The following is an 18,562-nucleotide window of genomic DNA, read 5'->3' as shown; positions in this document are numbered from 1 at the left end:
CAAAATTATGAATTAACACATGTGGAAATATGTACTAAACAAAAAAGTGTAAAACAACTGAAAATACGCCTTATATTCTAGTTTCTTCAAAGTAGTAACCTTTTGCTTGTGATTACTGTTTTGCACAGTAATCACAAGCAATGTGTGTGAGCGTTCATGTTTTATTGTGTGTTTTTTTCATCCAGACGGCTTCCGCGCCCCACAGTTTGGGAACCTCTGACTTAGCTGCTTTTGTCTTGCCATAATACAAATTCTAACACTCTATTCAGTAGGACTATCAGCTGTGTGTCCATCTGACTTCTGCACAACACAACTGATGGTCCCAACCCCATTTATAAGGCAAGAAATCCCACTTATTAACCTGACAGGCCACACCAAGCCTGTCAGGTTACAGGTTATGTTGTCTCTCTACAACATGGAAGCTCATGTCAGGCATCAAAGCGGCTAAGATAAGCGGGCATATGGATAAATACATGAGCACGGCAGATAGCAGAGGAGCCAAACACCAACTCCTTGTAGACCACACAGTCGCCCGAGACTGCAAAACACACCAACCTGTGCAACCTGGATTGATTACCCTGTGGAAAACCACCCTTGAAACCAACTGCAAACCACTTGCACAAGTGTCCATCAAATGTGGCATATACCAAGGAGATGCTCTGTCCCCACTGCTGTTCTGCATAGGCCTGAACCCCCTCAGCCAAATCATCAACAAGACTGACTATGACTCAAGAATGGGGCCACAATCAGTCACCTCCTCTACATGACATTGACTCACTGATCCACACCACCAGGATCTACAGCACTGACATTGGGATGTCATTCGGACTAGAGAAATGTGGTCGGATGGTTACAAAGAGAGGGAAGGTCGTCCGCACAGAAGGGGTCTCACTCCCAGAGGGAACAATAGCAGACATAGAGCACAGCTACAAATACCTGGGAATACCACAAGCAAATGGCAACCTTGATGAGGTCACAAGGAAAGGAGCCACAGCCAAATCAATCAATCAATCAATCAAATTTTATTTGTATAGCACATTTCAGCAGCAGGCATTTCAAAGTGCTTTACATGATTTTCAAAACATCGTTTGACAAGGAAACAGTGAGAAAGAAAAATAAAAAGAAAGTAAAAAGAAAAGATGAAATCGTTAAAAAGATTAAAAACATCAAATACGTTGAAAGCATTAATTGCCATAAGCAACTCTAAACAGGTGGGTTTTAAGCTGAGATTTAAAGGCACCCAGTGTTTCAGCTGTTTTACAGTTTTCTGGAAGTTTGTTCCAAATCCGTGGTGCATAGAAACTGAATGCTGCTTCTCCTCGTTTGGTTCTGGTTCTGGGGATGCAGAGCAGACCAGAACCAGAAGATCTGAGGGGTCTAGACGGTTGGTACAGCAATAACAGATCTTTAATGTATTGTGGTGCTAAACCGTTCAGTGATTTATAAACTAGCAACAGTATTTTAAAGTCTATCCTCTGAGCTACAGGGAGCCAGTGTAGGGACTTTAAAACTGGTGTTATGTGCTCTATCTTCCTGGTTTTAGTGAGAACACGAGCAGCAGCATTCTGGATCAGCTGCAGCTGTTTGATTGATTTATTAGTCAGACCTGTGAAGACGCTGTTGCAGTAATCAATGCGGCTAAAGATAAATGCATGGATGAGTTTCTCTAGATCGTGCTGAGACATTAGTCCTCTAATCCTGGAGATGTTCTTCAGGTGATAGAAGGCCAACTTTGTGACTGTCTTAATGTGGCTCTGAAGGTTCAGGTCAGAGTCCACCACTACTCCCAGGTTTCGGGCTGATCGCTGGTTTTCAGTTGTAATAACTGAAGCTGAGCATTGACTCTAGTTCGCTCCTCTGTAGGTCCAAAGATAATAACTTCAGTTTTGTTTCTGTTCAGCTGGAGAAAGTTTTGGCACATCCACACATTTATCTGTTCTAAGCACCTATTCAGTGATTGGAGGGGTTCAGAGTCACCAGGTGACATTGTGATGTAGAGCTGTGTATCATCCGCGTAGTTATGGTAGCTGATCTTATTTCCTGCTATAACCTGAGCCAGTGGGAGCATATAAATATTGAAAAGAAGGGGTCCTAGGATTGAGCCTTGGGGTACCCCACATGTGACCTGTGACCTCTCTGATGAGAAGTTTCCAATTGAAACAAAGAAATCCCTGTTCTTTATGTAAGATTCAAACCAGTGGAGCACTGGACCGGAGAGTCCGACCCAACTCTCCAGTCGATTCAGTAAGATGTCGTGGTCAACAGTGTCGAAAGCTGCACTGAGGTCCAACAGTACCAGCACTGTGGTTCTCCCACTGTCTGTATTTATATGGATGTCATTGAACACTTTGACTAGGGCCGTCTCCGTGCTGTGGTGAGCACGAAAACCAGACTGGAAGGAGTCAAAGCGATTCATTGTTGTTAAGTTATTTAATTGTTTAAAAACTGCTTTTTCAATAACTTTGCTGATGAATGGGAGGTCAGAGGTCAGAGGTCGGCCTGTAATTCTGCAGTAGTGATTTGTCTAGATTGTTTTTTTTTATCAGTGGTTTGATAACTGCTGTTTTCAAAGTCTGGGGGAAAACACCTGAAGACAACGATGAGTTTACTATTTGGAGCAGATCATTAGCAACAACGGGCAGGACTTTCTTAAAGAAATGTGTGGGTAGGACATCCAAACAGCAGGAACTGGAGCTTAATTGACTTATAATTTCTTCTAGGGTTTTATAATGAAGTAGTTGAAATTGGGTCATTTTTCCTGCATTTGTTTTGTTTGGGCACAGCATTGGTATTGGCTTTGGAGTGGATGTGCAGATTAATCCTCTGATCTTTTGAATTTTCTCTGAAAAGAAACTGGAAAACTTGTTGCAGGCGGCATTAGATTGAAGTTCAGGTGGTAACGTCACAGGAGGATTTGTGAGCCTGTCAACAGTAGCAAATAAAGCTCGAGCGTTGTTAGTGTTTTTGTTTATGACATCTGCAAAGAAAGCCTCTCTTGCATGTTTTAGTGTGGAGTGATAGTTACGTAGTCTTTCCTTGTAGATGTCACAATAAACGTGTAGTTGAGTTTTACGCCATTTCCGTTCGGCCCTACGGCAGAGCTGTCTTGCAGACAGAACTGTTTGTGCATTTCTCCATGGAGATTTCTTCCTACCAGTCACAGCCTTCACTTTAATGGGGGCAATGTAATCAATGATATCTGAAAGTTTGCATTGAAAATCATCTACCAACTTATCTACGTCATTATATGGTAAGAGCAAGGAAGAAGAGTAGATTTGATTAAATGTTTCTGCTGTGTTTTCTGTGAAAGTACGTTTTGTGATAGTAGTTGTTTGTCCAAGTGGGTTAACGGATAAAGAACATTCAAAGATAACAGCAAAGTGATCCGACAGGGCGACATCCTCCAACGAATAAGACAAGTCCTGAGAAGCCAGCTCAATGGCAAGAACAAGATCCGTGCAATAAACAGCAATGCCTTACCAGTAATCAGATACCCTGCCGGAATAATTAGCTGGCCAATGGAAGAGATGAAGGCCACGGATGTTAAGACTCGGAAGCTACTAACCATGCATGGAGGGTTCCACCCCAAATCCAGCACCCTGAGACTGTACACGAGCCGTAAGGAAGGAGGCAGAGGACTAGTGAGTGTGAGAGCCACTGTCCAGGATGAAACATCTAAGATCCATAAATACATCAAGGACAAAGCCTCAACGGACGATGTGCTCAGCGAATGTCTCAGGCAATGGGGAACAGAGGACGAGGTGCTGGAGGAACCATCATGGGAAGACAAGCCCCTACATGGGATGTACCACCGACAAATAACTGAAGTGGCTGATATCAGGAAATCCTACCAATGGCTGGAGAAAGCTGGACTCAAGGACAGCACAGAGGCCCTCATCCTGGCCGCCCAGGAACAGGCCCTAAACACCAGAGCAATAGAAGCTCAGATCTACCACACCAGACAAGACCCAAGGTGTAGGTTGTGCAAGGAGGCCTCTGAGACAGTCCAGCACATAACAGCAGGGTGCAAGATGCTGGCAGGGAAAGCGTACATGGAACGACATAACCAAGTGGCGGGCATAGTGTACAGGAACATCTGTGCAGAATATGGACTGGAAGCCCCGAGGTCAAAATGGGGGACACCCCCAAAGGTGGTGGAGAATGACCGAGCTAAGATCCTGTGGGACTTCCAGATCCAGACAGACAAGATGGTAATGGCGAACCAACCGGACATTGTGGTGGTGGATAAAGAACAGAGGAAAGCCGTTGTGGTGGATGTAGCAATACCAAGTGACCACAACATCAGGAAAAAGGAGCATGAGAAACTGGAGAAATACCAGGGCCTCAGAGAGGAACTGGAGAAGGCCTGGAAGGTGAAGACCACAGTGGTGCCTGTGGTCATCGGGGCCCTCGGGGCAGTCACCCCCAAACTGGAGCAGTGGCTCAAACAGATCCCAGGAACAACATCAGACATCTCAGTCCAGAAATGTGCAGTTCTAGGCACAGCCAAGATACTGCGCAGAACCCTCAAGCTCCCAGGCCTCTGGTAGAGGACCCGAGCTCAGAGGATGAAAGAGACCACCCACGGAGGGTGAGAGGGGAATTTTTTTTATATATATATATATATATATATATATATATATGGTAGCCTTCTCCTTGGGCTGCTGCCACCTTATCGTGGTGGAGGGGTTTGAGTGTCCCAATGATCCTAGGAGCTATGCTGTCTGGGTCTTTATGCCCCTGGTAGGGTCATCCAAGGCAGACAGGACCTAAGTGAGGACCCAGACAAAGCGCAGCCTGAAGACCCCTATGATGATAAATAACGTTGGATTTAGTGTTCCCTTGCCCGGACGCGGGTCACCGGGGCCCAACTCTGGAGCCAGGCCTTGAGATGGGGCACAATGGGTTGCGCCTGGTGGCTGGGCTGTTACCCATGGAGCCCGGCCGGGCTCAGCCCGAAGACGAGACGTGGGTCCCCCTTCCCATGGGCTCACCACCTGTGGGAGGGGCCAAAGAGGTCGGGTGCAATGTGTGATGGGCAGCAGCAGAGGGAGGGGACCCTGGCGGTCCTTCAATGCTCATGTGGGTAATGACAGTGAGACCTGGAAGGGCGTGGTTGGGAGGAACGGCCCCCCCGATTTGAACTCAAGCGGTATTCTGTTGTTGGACTTCTGTGCTCATCACGGATTGTCCATAACGAACACCATTTTCAGACATAAAGGTGTCCATATGCGCGCTTGGCACCAGAACACCCTAGGCCGCAGTTCGATGATTGACTTTGTCATAGTTTCATCGGATATGCGGCCGTATGTCTTGGACACTTGGGTGAAGAGAGGTGCAGAGGTGTCCACTGACTTCAATCTCGTTGTGAGTTGGCTTCTGTGGTGGGGGAGGAAGCTGGTCAGACCTGGCAGGCCCAAACGTGTTGTGAGGGTCTGCTGGGAACGTCCCCTGTGAGACGGAGCTTTAACTCCCATCTCTGGCAGAAGTTTGGAGAGGCAATGGAGAAAAATTTCCGTACGGCTTCGAGGTGATTCTGGTCCACCATCCGGCGTCTCAGGAGGGGGAAGCAGTGCAGCACCAACACTGTTTATAGTGGGGATGGTGTGCAGCTGACCACGACTCGGGACGTTGTGGGCCGGTGGGCGGAATACTTCGAAGACCTCCTCAATCCCATCAACATGCCTTCTGTTGAGGAAGCTGAGCCTGGAGACTCTGGGTTGGGCTCTCCAATCTCTGGGGATGAGGTCGCTGAGGTGGTTAAGGAGCTCCCGGTGGCAGGGCCCCAGGGGTGGATGAGATCTGCCCGGAGTCCCTTAAGGCTCTGGATGCTGCAGGGTTGTGTTGGCTGATGCGACTTAGCAATATCGCATGGACATCGGGGGCAGTTCCTTTGGATTGACAGACTGGGGTGATGGTCCCCCTGTTCAAAAAGGGGACCGGAGGGTGTGCTCCAATTACAGAGACAGAGGGGGTCACACTTTTAAGCCTCCCTGGCGAGGTCTATTCAGGGGTCATGGAGAGGAGTGTCAGTCCGATAGTCGAACCTCCGATTCAGGAAGAGCAGTGTGGTTTTCGTCCTGGTCATGGAACACTGGACCAGCTCTACACCCTCAGCAGGGTAATTGAGGGTGCGTGGGAGTTCGCCCAACCGGTCTACATGTGTTTTGTGGACTTGGAGAAGGCGTTTGATCGTGTCCCTCAGGGGGCCTTTTGGGGGGTTCTCCGGGATTATGGGGTACCGGGCCCTTTGATATGGCCTGTCAGGTCCCTGTATTATCGGTGTCAGAGTCTGGTCTGCATTGTCGGCAGTAACTCGGGCTCGTTTCCGGTGAGAGTTGGACTCTCCCAAGGCTGCCCTTTGTCACCAATTCTGTTCATTACTTTTATGGACAGAATTTCTAGGCGCAGCCGAGGTGTTGAGGGGATCCGTTTTGGTGACCTTAGGATCGCATCTCTGCTTTTTGTGGATGAACCAAAACAGTTTCTGTGGCACTCATTAAAAACTCAACAGACAATTAACGGAAGAGCTTCTAAAGCCACATAGATTAAATCTCCCATTTGTCCCTCTACATCCAGCTTTAGAGATGTGCTGTGCAGCGTGTCTAGCTCATCATGCAGGGCCGGTCCAATGTTGTATGAGGCTTTGAGCAGAATTTGACGTAGAGGTCCCTCTTGCTACTAAGAACATCAACACCACTACAGCATTTCACCATGGATTTAGTGAAATCTGGGAGAGGGGCCTAGTTTAATTGGCAAAGTTTAAAAGCAGTCAGGTATAATTGTAGTTTACTAAAATGTATTTATGAACAGCTAAAACTCAAAGATTAAACTGAGAGCATCAGATTGTTGCAATGGTAACAAAACAATCTAACTATGAAGATTATTCTTTGAACTTTTAAGAAGTAAACTTGCCAGCTCCTTAAAATCTTAAATTTAAATGTTAAACAATTTATAATCTTTTAATTTATCAATGCTGAAACCAATAAATAAAATTTAATTTCATTGATATTCTCTTACTTCATATAATTAACATATCTATCCATCCATTTTCTGTACACCCTTGTCCCTAGTGAGGTCAGGAGGGGTGCTGGTGCCTATCTCCAGTGAACGTTTCGGGCGAGAGGCGGGGTCACCCTTGACAGGTCGCCAGTCTGTCGACCTACTAGCATATAATTTAGTAATATTTTATGTTTCCTGTCAACTTAACATCTTTTAATACAAAACCCCGGTGGACTGCCTCGGTGTCCTGACTTGATTGCAAGTTTTCTGGAGGAAACCCTGCTATTGCTTTCAATTTGGAAAGTTTTACAAAATATTTCCAAAGAGGCTAACAACAAAGGGAGTCAATAAATGGCACTGTCTTGAAATTACTGAAATATGCATTGCGACTGTGGCTCTGTGGGAAGAGTAGTTGTCTTGTGATTGTAAGGTTGTAGGTTCGATTCCAGCTTCCCCCTACCACATGTTGATGTGCCCTTAGACAAGGCACTTAACCCCAAATTGCCTATGCCTGGTGTATAAATGTGTGAGTGTGAATGGGTGAATGTGACTCTAATGTAAAGTGCTTTGAGTGATCAAAATAGCGCTATATAAGTTCAGTCCATTTACCATTGCTCAGCCAGTGGGAATTTTAAAAAGGTGAAAATACAAATTGTATTTGAATGGTTCTTATATAGCAACATTTTGGTCTTTTTATTTAAGCCTCTGCTTTCAAGGGGTGCTGTGGTGGCGCAGGGGCAAAGCACAACCTATGTATTGAGGCCTTAGTCCTAATGTCGGTGGTCGCAGGTTTGATTCCTGGCCTGGTGACATTTGCCACATGTCTTCCTCCTCTCTCATAACCCTCTTTCCTGTCAAACTAAAGGCCACTAGAGCCAACAAAACCTTTTTTTTTAAAAAAAGTCTCTGCTTTCAACCATTCATAATTTGTGGATTTTTATGCTATTAATATTTCATTGATATATCTTGTTAGCTATGTGTCTGATTTGTAAATAACTTAAGTAGATAAGTTATTTACAAGAAAGATGCTTATTTCTGTTAATTTCTATTATTGTGACTTAAAGCGTGTAGAAACCCCAAATTAAGTCTCAGAAAACCTTACAGAGGACCATTAAAATATTAAAGAAAATGGACAATTTTAGTTGCCATCACAAAAGGTGAATAACTGCTCTTCTCATCTTAATGTTTTTTAATTTGATCTCTTAAATTAGACACAAAATCCCAATTGGCCTCCATGCCAACCTGTCCGAGGGCACCCCTGTGTATCAGCACCTCCAACAGATTTCCACACTCGTTAACCCTCAAGGCTTCTTCCATGGAAAGATGGGTTTTCGCCAGGCCTTGGAGAAAGGCCAGCTCAGCATGAACCAGGTACATTTACATTTAAACGCAAAGGCTTAATTTTTTGTTTTATTATTTGACATTTTATTTATTTATTTTATTTATTCTTTGCACTGAAATATTGGTTCTCTTGCCCTCAGAAAGGAGTGCTTGGATGGGATTATAAATTTGATCTTAAAGAGTACTGCATAATAGAATAGAAAAATACCTTATTTGTTCCATAGGGAAATTGAGCGATTGACTTGATTAAGTCAGATCTGCATATGGTATCATGGATCCTATTTCTCTTTGTTTTTATCTGATTCATAGGATCATTGGGCTTATTGAGGCATGGTGGCTTTATGAAGTGCACAGTGTTCTTGCCTGAGGCAAACAATAGGAACATATTTTCCATATGTGAGTAATTAAAAACAAACAATTGTGTATCTAAAAGTAAGAAAAGAAAGAGAAAACTCAGAAGTGCATGAGGTTTTACAATGCTATTTTAATTTTCAGGTTCAAGACCTTGGACTTAAGCAAATTTTCTAACCTTGTCCATACAGTAGATTTTTATGTTTGCTTATGAATTGTTGATGCTTATAGGTCACATCTTAAAAAGATGTGAAAGGAATTAAGTTAGCAACATTTTCATTTAGAGAGGGGCCTAGATGCCTGAGTACCTTTTTCAGGGATACTCTAGTATTACTATTCTACTACTATTATTCTATTATATTACTGCTAACTTAGGACTTTGACAACATATAACAGAAGTAACCCATAATAAGGAATCTACATTTCTATCCTCATCTATTGTCGTGAGCTTTGGCTCATGACCGAAAAACAAGGTCACAGATGCAAATGGCCGAATGAGAGTTGAGGTGGCTCGGGCATCTGGTTAGGATGCCTCCTTGATGCCCCCCTGGTGAGGTGTTAAAGGGACATCCCAACGCGAGGAGATGCAGAGGAAGACCCAGGACACACTGGAGGGACTATGTTTGTCGGCTGGCCTGCAACGTCTTGGAATTCCCCTGGACTAACTAGCCCAAGTGGCTGGGGAGAGGGAAGTCTGGCCTTCCTTACTTAAGCTGCTACTCTCGCAACCTGACCCTAGATAACTGGAAGAAAATGGATAGATGGATGGATGGATGGATGACTGTTGGCTGTGACTGATGTTCGTTCTCATTTCTTAAATAAAAAAACAACTGTCTGCAGTGTTCACCCAGGTTTTTTCTTCAGCAGTATTCTAACAGTTTGTAGTGTTGAAAATCTGAACATCTGTAGAGAAAATCAAAGCCATAGCTATATTTATACATTCATGAAGAACATATTTATATGTGGTATCCAAGAACTGAGCTCTCCAACAATCAAATTATAGCCAATAATATGTTGTTTGTTTTTTTGTTTTTTTACAAAACAGAGCGATTTGTAGAAAAGAATGTTGGTCCAATATTGAAGTTACAATTTACCTTTTTAATTTTTTCTTCTGAATTGTCTTTGTAATAGTAATCACAAACACCCTATCCCACATAAAAATAGCTTGGCCTATTAACACAACTTTGACACATGTTTGAGTTTATTAAGCTGCACTGATAAAGTATAAAATGCTAGTGGAAGAGAGGAAAATATGCAGCTTCAGTCTGGTCCTCTGGGTCAGAATTGCAATCCGTCACTTTGATATAAAAATCTGCTGTGATTGTCACTTGAGGAAAATCCTGCAAGACAGTAGTTTTGCTCTCCAGTTCACTGTCACCTATCACTAGGCACCTCTCATTTCAGTGTCTTCTTCTCTGATGGTGCTGATAAACTTAGTTTATGTTAGAGACATGTTGTAAATTATTACAAGTGAAAGTTACAATTAAAGAAGTGCATATAGGAAGACAGTGATAGTTCACTTTTTTAAAGTAAAACAAATATTATCTCAGTCTAGTTCTGTAGGCCACACAATCATGGGAAAGACTGCTGACTTAACAAAAGATGTCCAAAGATGACCATTGACACTTTGCACAAGGAGGACAAGTCACAAAGAGAGCTCTTGCTCTCAATGAAGGCGGACAGTTTTTTCCTCTGCTCCTTCCCTACCCTTGCCTTCCCTGCTTGCTCTGTTTTTCTTCTGTCTTTTTCTATATTTTTGGAGCCTTTCTTTGCACATCCTCCAAATCTACAAATTATGGATCTGGTCGACCGATCTCTCAATGCAATTGATCAAATTTTCGACAAGAAGTCTGGGCACAGGAGAGCCTCTTGTCCTGCAGGGATGAACCCAGCGGGATTCACCCTGGATTTATTCATGATAACAGGAGTTTTGCTGTTTGGAGCTTTGTGGATTCCTGGATTATCGACAAATTTGTGACGGACTTGGCCGAACTAGCAAACACTCGGACTGTTGGTGTGGACAGAGACGAGGACTCTAAAACTCATTAACGAGTTGGAATCGATCTTGGAGAAGTTGCTAGTTTCAGCTCAGTGGAACGACCAAACTAATTTGGATTATTAGGAACTGAGATGTATCAGAGAGACTTTAATCTTCCCGACCTAAGACATTCTCTATCTGAATTGGCTTTCCCCATGTGGCCTTGGAAGGGCTGCATATTTCTAATCTCCTTGAAGATATGTAAACACAACACTCTTCCCTCCTCACCTCCTCCTGTATCATGGAGCTGTGGAGCTGAGGGCTCCTAAGGACATCATTCCTCAATAGCAACACCTTTATCAGACTTCTGCCAGGAGGTTGAGCAACCTGGTTTCATGGCCCTTTGACATCACCGCCTTCACTCGTGTCTTTGCTTTAACTGCTGATAAAAGTGACAGAGGACACAGATATAAGAAGTGTGGAAGCCCCTACTGTATCAAATTGACAAAGGAATAACAGAGAGTTGGCCACTCTAAGGTAAAAACCCTGCGCATACAGCGCTCATGTTTTGTTTTGGATTTTTTTCATCCAGACGGCTTCCCGCGCCCTCCAGCTGGAGAAAGTTTTGGCACATCCACACATTTATCTGGTCTAAGCATTTATTCAGTGATTGGACAGGGTCAAAGGTCACCTAATGACATCGTAATGTAGAGCTGTGTATCATGTAGTTATGGTAGCTGATCTTATTAGGCCCGAGCAGCTAAGCGCTGCGAAGGCCTATTGAAACTGTACTGTTTCTTATTATTACGATTCTGCCACCCTCTTTAGGGGGAATTTTGGGGGCTTTATCATATACAAAAACTCACCAAACTTGGCGGGGGCATAGAGCCCGGTGAAAAATTACGTATTTTAAGGTCCTCCCAAAAATCGCAACAGAAACGGCTCAGGGGCGCCACCTAGCAACTTTCAAAAGACCCTTTCCTATTCACTTGCTTCATCGTAGAGACTTGAAACGTGGTACACTTGTAGAGCTCCCCAAGACACTCAGAATTTACAATTAATGTCATAGTGCAAGTATCACAGAATGTCGGCCATTTTGGATTGAAGTTCCGATTTTGACCCGATTTTGGCCGTTCACAGGGTTCGCATTTTTTTGAACTTGTCCTAGGGATTTCGATCGATCTGCTTCAAACTCGGTCAGATCGTTCATAAGGCATGGCCGATCCAAAGTTATCAAAGGTTTGCGTTTTCAACCTTCCTGAAGGGGGGTTACCTGGGGTCAAAGTTCATGGATTCGCCATGAAACATAAAACGGTTATAACTTTTACAAAGAAACTCACAGAGGCACCAAACTTTCAGTGATTGATCACCATCGGGTCCTCTACAATACCCAATGGTCAAATGATGACGTCACTTAGGCCACGCCCCCTGAGAACAGGAAGTGTCATGTTTTACTGTGAACGGTCGCTATCTGACCCCTTTGACCTAATCAACATGAAACTGTGTCCACAGACAGAAAATATGTTGGTGTGTCCTGGATTCCAACCCTGTTTGGTTTTGATGGAGCAGGTGGGCGTGGCGAAATGACCTGTAACGCCATCGCCATACGTTTGGCTCTAGATTCCACAATTTGGAGGGCAGCTGCACCAAACTTGACATGAGTGATCCCAGTGGGATGCCTGACGATCCTATGTCGTCATAGTCTGATGTCATCTAAGCCCCGCCCCCTCAGAACAGGAAGTGCCTTTTTTTCACTTGTACAGCTCCATCTATGGCTCTCTCTACTTAATCAAGATGATTCTGTGGTGGATGACAGATAACATGTTGGTCTCACTTGCTTTAAAGCCCCAAGAGTTTTCAGTAGAGGGCGTGGCCGTGGCAGCGCGGCGAAGCAGAGGGAACGCTGCCGACATACGTTTGGCTCTAGATTCCACATCGTTCAGCACAGCTGAACCAAACTCACTAGGATGCATCCTTATCCATCCCCGAACAGGAATCCATAACAGTCGTTGATGGGCGTGGCCTAATTTCTCTACAGCGCCCCCTAGAATTTTTTAAATAATGAGCCCCAAGCCATGCTTTAACCTAGATGTATGAAACTTGGTACACATGTGTATAATGCCAGGACCTACAAAAAAGTCTCTTGGAGCCATGGTGCAAACCCAACAGGAAGTCGGCCATTTTGGATCAAAATCCGCCATTTACTGTTTTTCATAGACGTCGCATCTGATCTATCTCCTCCTACAGCTTTTGAGATACAGAGTTCAAACTCAGTCAGCAGAGAGTTGAGACATTAAAGGTCAGAAGTTATCACAGGAATTTTTGTATGTCAAAGCATGTGGGCGTGGCTAAGTCCCAAATTTTGACTATTCACCATGAAACATCAAAGTGACATAACATGCACATACAAGGTCACAGCTGCATCAGACTTTCTATGTCTCATTATAGACCAGCCCTCATCACAGTTAGGTGGTCGATTGATGACATCACCTTAGCCCCGCCCACTTCCGACAGGAAGTCACCTTTTTTTTCTACTGTATGTCTGACTTTCACTCTCTAAGTCATGTTGGTGTGTCATGGATTCCAACCCTGTGCAGACTGACATAAAATGAGATGATGATGAACTCTGTAAATGCCTACTGCTAAGTTTGGGACTAAGCATGGCTTAGTCCCAAACTTTGACTATTCTCCATGAAACATGAATATGAAATAACTTCCAAATGCCAGGTCAGAGCTGCATGAGACTTTCTATGTCTCATTATAGACCAGCCCTCATTACAGTTAGGTGGTCAATTGATGACATCACCTTAGCCCCGCCCACTTCCGACAGGAAGTCACCTGTTTTTTCTACTGTATGTCTGACTTTTACTCTCTAACTCATATGGGTTTCATGCTTTGCAGACTGACATAAAATGACATGAAGGTCAACTCTATCAATGCCCACTCACATGTGGGTGCGTGGCAAAATGGCTGTCCCTCGCCATATGCATACGATCGTCTCTTATTCACATACACATCATCCGATTTACACCAGACTTTTTATGAGTGACACTTGTGAACCTCTAAGGAGCCCAATAGAGTTTAATTGCAATTTGATTCCACTGCGCCCCCTAGCTTAATCAAACAGCTGTATCTCCTTGCCACATGGCCCAATCTGCTCCAGATTTTGGGTGCATCGCCAGGGAACTCTGCTGAAAGCATCAAAGCGGATCGCATGGAGGACGGCGCGCGAGCGTCGGTGGTGGCCGGCGGGAGGCGGTGCTGGAACATCCGCGGTGGCTATAGGCCTGAGCGGCGCTTGGCTGCGAGGGCCGCTTGAGGCTCCGCGGAGCTTTAATTTCCTGTTATAACCTGAGCCAGTGGGAGCATATAAATATTGAATAAGAGGGGTCCTAGGATTAAACCATGGGGTACACCACATGTGGCCTCTGACCTCTTTGATGAGAAGTTTCCTATTGAAACAAAGAAATCCCTATTGTTTATGTAACAATAGGGTTGAGTTCTGGACCAGAGAGTCCAACCCAACTCTCCAGTTGATTCAGCAATATGTCATGGTCAACAGGGTCAAAAGCTGAAGTCTAACAGAACCAGCACTGTGGTTCTCTCACAGTTTGTGTTTATATGGATATCATTGAACACTTTAACTAGGCCAATCTCTGTGCTGTGGTGAGCATGAAAACCAGACTGGAAGGAGTGAAAGCGGTTGGTTATCATTAGAAAGCTATTTAACTGTTCAAATAGCTTTTTCAATAACTTTGCTGATGAATTGGAGGTCAGAAGTCAGCCTGCAATTCTGCAGTACTGATTTGTCCAGATTGTTCTTTTTTATCAATGGTTTGATAACTGCTGTTGTCAAAGCCTGGGGGAAAACGCCTGATGAGAGCAATGAGTTTACTATTTGGATCAGATCATTAATGACAGGCAGGAACTTCTTAAAGAAATATGTGGGTAGGACATCAAGACAGCAAGAACTTGAGCTTAATTGATTTAAAATTTCTCCTAGGGTTTTATAATTAAGTAGATGGAATTGGGTCATTTTTCCTGTATTTGTTTTGCTTGGGCACAGCATAGGTACCGGTTTTAGAGTGGATGTGCAGATTAATCCTCTGATTTTTTTATTTTTTTTATTTCTCTGACATGAAGCTGGAAAACTTGTTGCAGGCTACATTGGATTGAAATTCAGGTGGTAACATCATAGGAGGGTTTGCGAGTCTGTCAACTGTTGCAAATAAAGCTCTAGCTTTGTTAATGTTTTTGTTTATGACATCTGCAAAGAAAGCATCTCTTGCTTGTTTTAGTGTTGAGTGATAGTTACGTAGTCTGTCTTTATAGATATAATAAATATGAAGTTGAGTTTTATGCCATTTTCGTTTGACCCTATGGCAGAGTTGTCTTGCAGATCCATGGAGATTTCTTCCTCTCAGACACAACCTTCACTTTAATGGGGGCAATGTAATCAATGATATCTGAAACTTGAGACTGAAAATCATCTACCAATTTATCTACATCATTACAGCTAAAGGGCAAGTAAGAAGAGTAGATTTGATTAAATGTTTCTGCTGTATTTTCTGTGAAAAAAACGTTTTGTGATAGTAGCTGCTTGTCCAAGTGGGTTAATGGATAAAGAACCTAAAGAGACATTGGAAATATTCACACCCTTACTGATAACCAGGTCAGGTGTGTCCTTGAGTGTGTGTTGCTTGTTTGACATGTTGTGTTAGACCAAAATTCTCAAATATTAAAGAGCTTTTTTGCCCCTCGGTCTTGGGGTTGTCAACATGAATGTTGAAATCACCAACAATTATTAAACCATTATCAATGCATATGAAAGATATGCTCATTTGGGTCAGTAAAGAAATTTTCCATGTATGTTGGAGTTTTGTATATAGTTGGTGTCAAAGTTCGTTTGTGGCCTTTTACCTCAATACCCAGATATTCAAAGAGGTGAAATGACCCAAAGAGATTTTACTACAATTTATGGCATTCCTAAATATTGAAACCACGCCTCCTCCTTTTTTATGTTTTCTATTCTCATTTAAAAAATTGTAGTTAGGAGGCACTGATTTCATGAGTACGGTTGGCTCATTATTGTCTTTCAACCATGTTTCTGTCAGAAATAAAACATAATTAAAGCTCCGCGGAGCCTCAAGCGGCCCTCGCAGCCATGCGCCGTTCAGGCCTATAGCCACCGCGGATGTTCCAGCACCGCCTCCCGCCAGCCACTGCTGAAGCTCGCGCGCCCGTCCACCAGGCGATATGCTTTGATGCCTTCAGCAGCGCTCCCTGGCGATGCACAAAAAATCTGGTGCAGATTGGGCCATGTAGCGAGGAGATACAGCTGTTTGATTAACCTAGGGGGCGCAGTGGAGTCAAATTACACTTAAACTCTATTGGGCTCCTTAGAGGTTCACAAGTGTCACTCATAAAAAGTCTGGTGCAAATCGGATGATGCATGTGTGAATAACAGACAATCATATGCATATGGCGCGGGATTGCCATTTGGCCACGCCCCCACGGGTCAGTAGGCATTGACAGAGTTCATCATCATGTCATTATATGTGAGTTAGCAGAGGATTAAACCCATATGAATTAGAGAGTAAAAGTAAGACATACATTCTCAAAAACAGTTGACATCCTGTCGGAAGTGGGCAGGGCTAAGGTGATGTCATCAACTGACCATGACAATGTGATGATGGTTGGTCAGTAGTGAGACATAGGAAGTCTGATGTAGCTATGAGCTTGTGTGTGGAAGTTATCTCACTTTAATGTTTTATGGCGAATAGTCAAAGTTTGTGACTTAGCCACGCCCACATGCTTTGACATACAAAAATTCCTGTGATAACTTTGGACCTTTAATGTCTCAACTCTCTGCTGACTGAGTTTGAAGTCTGTATCTCAAAAGCTGTAGGAGGAGATAGATCAGATGTGACGTGTATGAAAAACAGGAAACGGCGGATTTGATCCAAAATGGCCGACTTCCTGTTGGGTTTGCACCATGGCTCCAAGAGACTTTTTTGTAGGTCCTGACATGATATATATGTGTACCAAGTTTCATAATTCTAGGTTAAAGCATGGCTTGGGGCTGATCATTTAAAAAATTCTAGGGGGCGCCGTAGAGAAATTAGGCCACGCCCATCAGGGACTGTTATGGATTCTTGTTCGGGGATGAATAAGGATGCATCCTAGTGAGTTTGGTGCAGCTGGGCAAACGTGGAATCTAGAGCCAAACGTATGGCGGTGGCTTTACCTCTGCTTCGCCGCGCTGCCACGGCCACGCCCTCTACTGAAAACTCTTGCCGCTTTAAAGCAAGTGAGACCAACTTGTTATCTGTCATCCAACACAGAATCATCTTGATTAGGTCGAGAGAGCCATAGATGGAGCGTTCCAAGTGAAAAAAAGGCACTTCCTGTTCTGAGGGGGCGGGGCCTAGATGACGTCAGACTAGCTAGTTTAAGTGAGTTGGTAGCCGACAGTTCGTCAGTCTGAGGTTCCTCTAGGCAGGGGATCAGTCTGAGTTTTGAATTAAGACTGCCATATTTTGTATTTCTGTTTTTTGTAAATTTTCTTGTAGTGATCTGGACAGGTAATGTCCTGTTTAGCAGTGCCGGGGGCCAGATACATTCTGGAGGAAGACGGGTGTAATATCTGGACCCCAGTCTCAGACCTCAGAAATGCAGAGTGGTGGATCCTCTAGGAAGTCAGAGACAGGTGGCTTAAATGAAGTGAGGTCTGCTACGTGAGCGCTAAGGAGGGACGTGCCAAGGCGAACCTGTTGATTCATTCCATCTGTAAATTTGAGAAACTCTGGTCAGAGCAGGCTTTAATCAGCCATTTGTTTATCATGTCCAGCCTGGAGAGTTTTTCATCTCCCCATTGAGGTGATGGAATTGGACCACTGAGAAATAACTTTATTATTAATTTTCCCATAGTGTCCAGAAGATTATTAAAGTCCTTTTTCAGAAGCTCAGATTTTTGCTTTGCCAGATTGTTGGCTCCAACATGCACAACTAAAGTCTCACTTGTTTCAGCTTGGCTGATCAGTGGTTAGAGAGAGCACTTTGCGAGTTTAATCAGATACAGTGTCACCAGAAAAAGAAATCACTCTCGTTTTCTTGACATTGCAAACATGACTAACTCCATTTACTGCCTCATCTACAACAATAAGCACTCTTGGCATACCTTTCATTTTCCTGGTCGTCGCTTTGTCCTTTGGAGCTTTGGGGGGGTGGATGTGTTAGTTTAGCCTCATTGTTGATGTTTGAAGATGAGATTTCACTCAGAGGCTGAAGTACAGAAAATCTGTTTTTCAGTGGGATTCCCACGGAGTCAGAATGTTTTGAGGCTTGGGCTGGTCTCTTTGTCCTTGGGAACGGGGTCGGTGGAGATGTTTTGGTTCCAGCTGCTTGTTCACTTCTCTTTGGCGGAGCAGGAGTTGAAGGTGGGTTTTGGCTCAGAGCCGGCCACACTGTCGAGGTGAGGGGTTCTCCCTGTTAGTTGTCTCGTGATCTACAGACTGAGACTTTTGTTTCAGTTTGGCACTCTCAGGGTTCCAGGGTGAGCTGCTTGGTGCGGGATGTACGACCTCTCCGTTGATTTGAGGAAGAGTTGCTTCATTTCCACAGGTAGCGTTGATCTCAAAGTTCACTGCCAGCTGTTGAATCTTCATTTCTATAGACTGAAGTCACTGTATAATACTGCTAATGTCCCTGGGGTCGTCCAGAGGCATTTTGCCCTGGTTGAACTTGGAGGTGAAGAAAAGTAAGGTAAAAATAAAAGTAAGACAATCCCACAGTCCTTAGGTTTATGATGTCGATAATGTAAATATAACTATAAAAACTGTGACTTTAAAAATAACTTGCAGGCAAAGTGTTTTATGAAATTTTAAATCA

General features: G+C 43.9%; 1 protein-coding gene across 2 annotated transcripts in view; it reads left to right on the top strand.

The window, feature by feature from the left end:
• The window catches only part of ydjc (YdjC chitooligosaccharide deacetylase homolog), a 34,973-nt gene that overhangs the window by 4,907 nt on the left and 11,504 nt on the right, over window positions 1–18,562 (top strand). For both annotated transcript variants that reach the window (XM_088009183.1, XM_088009182.1), the window contains exon 3: window positions 8,214–8,373. In XM_088009183.1, the coding sequence (XP_087865309.1) occupies window positions 8,214–8,373 (160 nt within the window). The remainder of the gene's footprint in view (window positions 1–8,213; window positions 8,374–18,562) is intronic.

Source organism: Poecilia mexicana, unplaced genomic scaffold (genome assembly GCF_051168715.1).
Source record: "Poecilia mexicana isolate PSO_F unplaced genomic scaffold, ASM5116871v1 scaffold_9, whole genome shotgun sequence".
Classification (NCBI taxonomy): Eukaryota; Metazoa; Chordata; class Actinopteri; order Cyprinodontiformes; family Poeciliidae; genus Poecilia; species Poecilia mexicana.
This window is presented reverse-complemented; position numbering and strand designations above follow the sequence as displayed.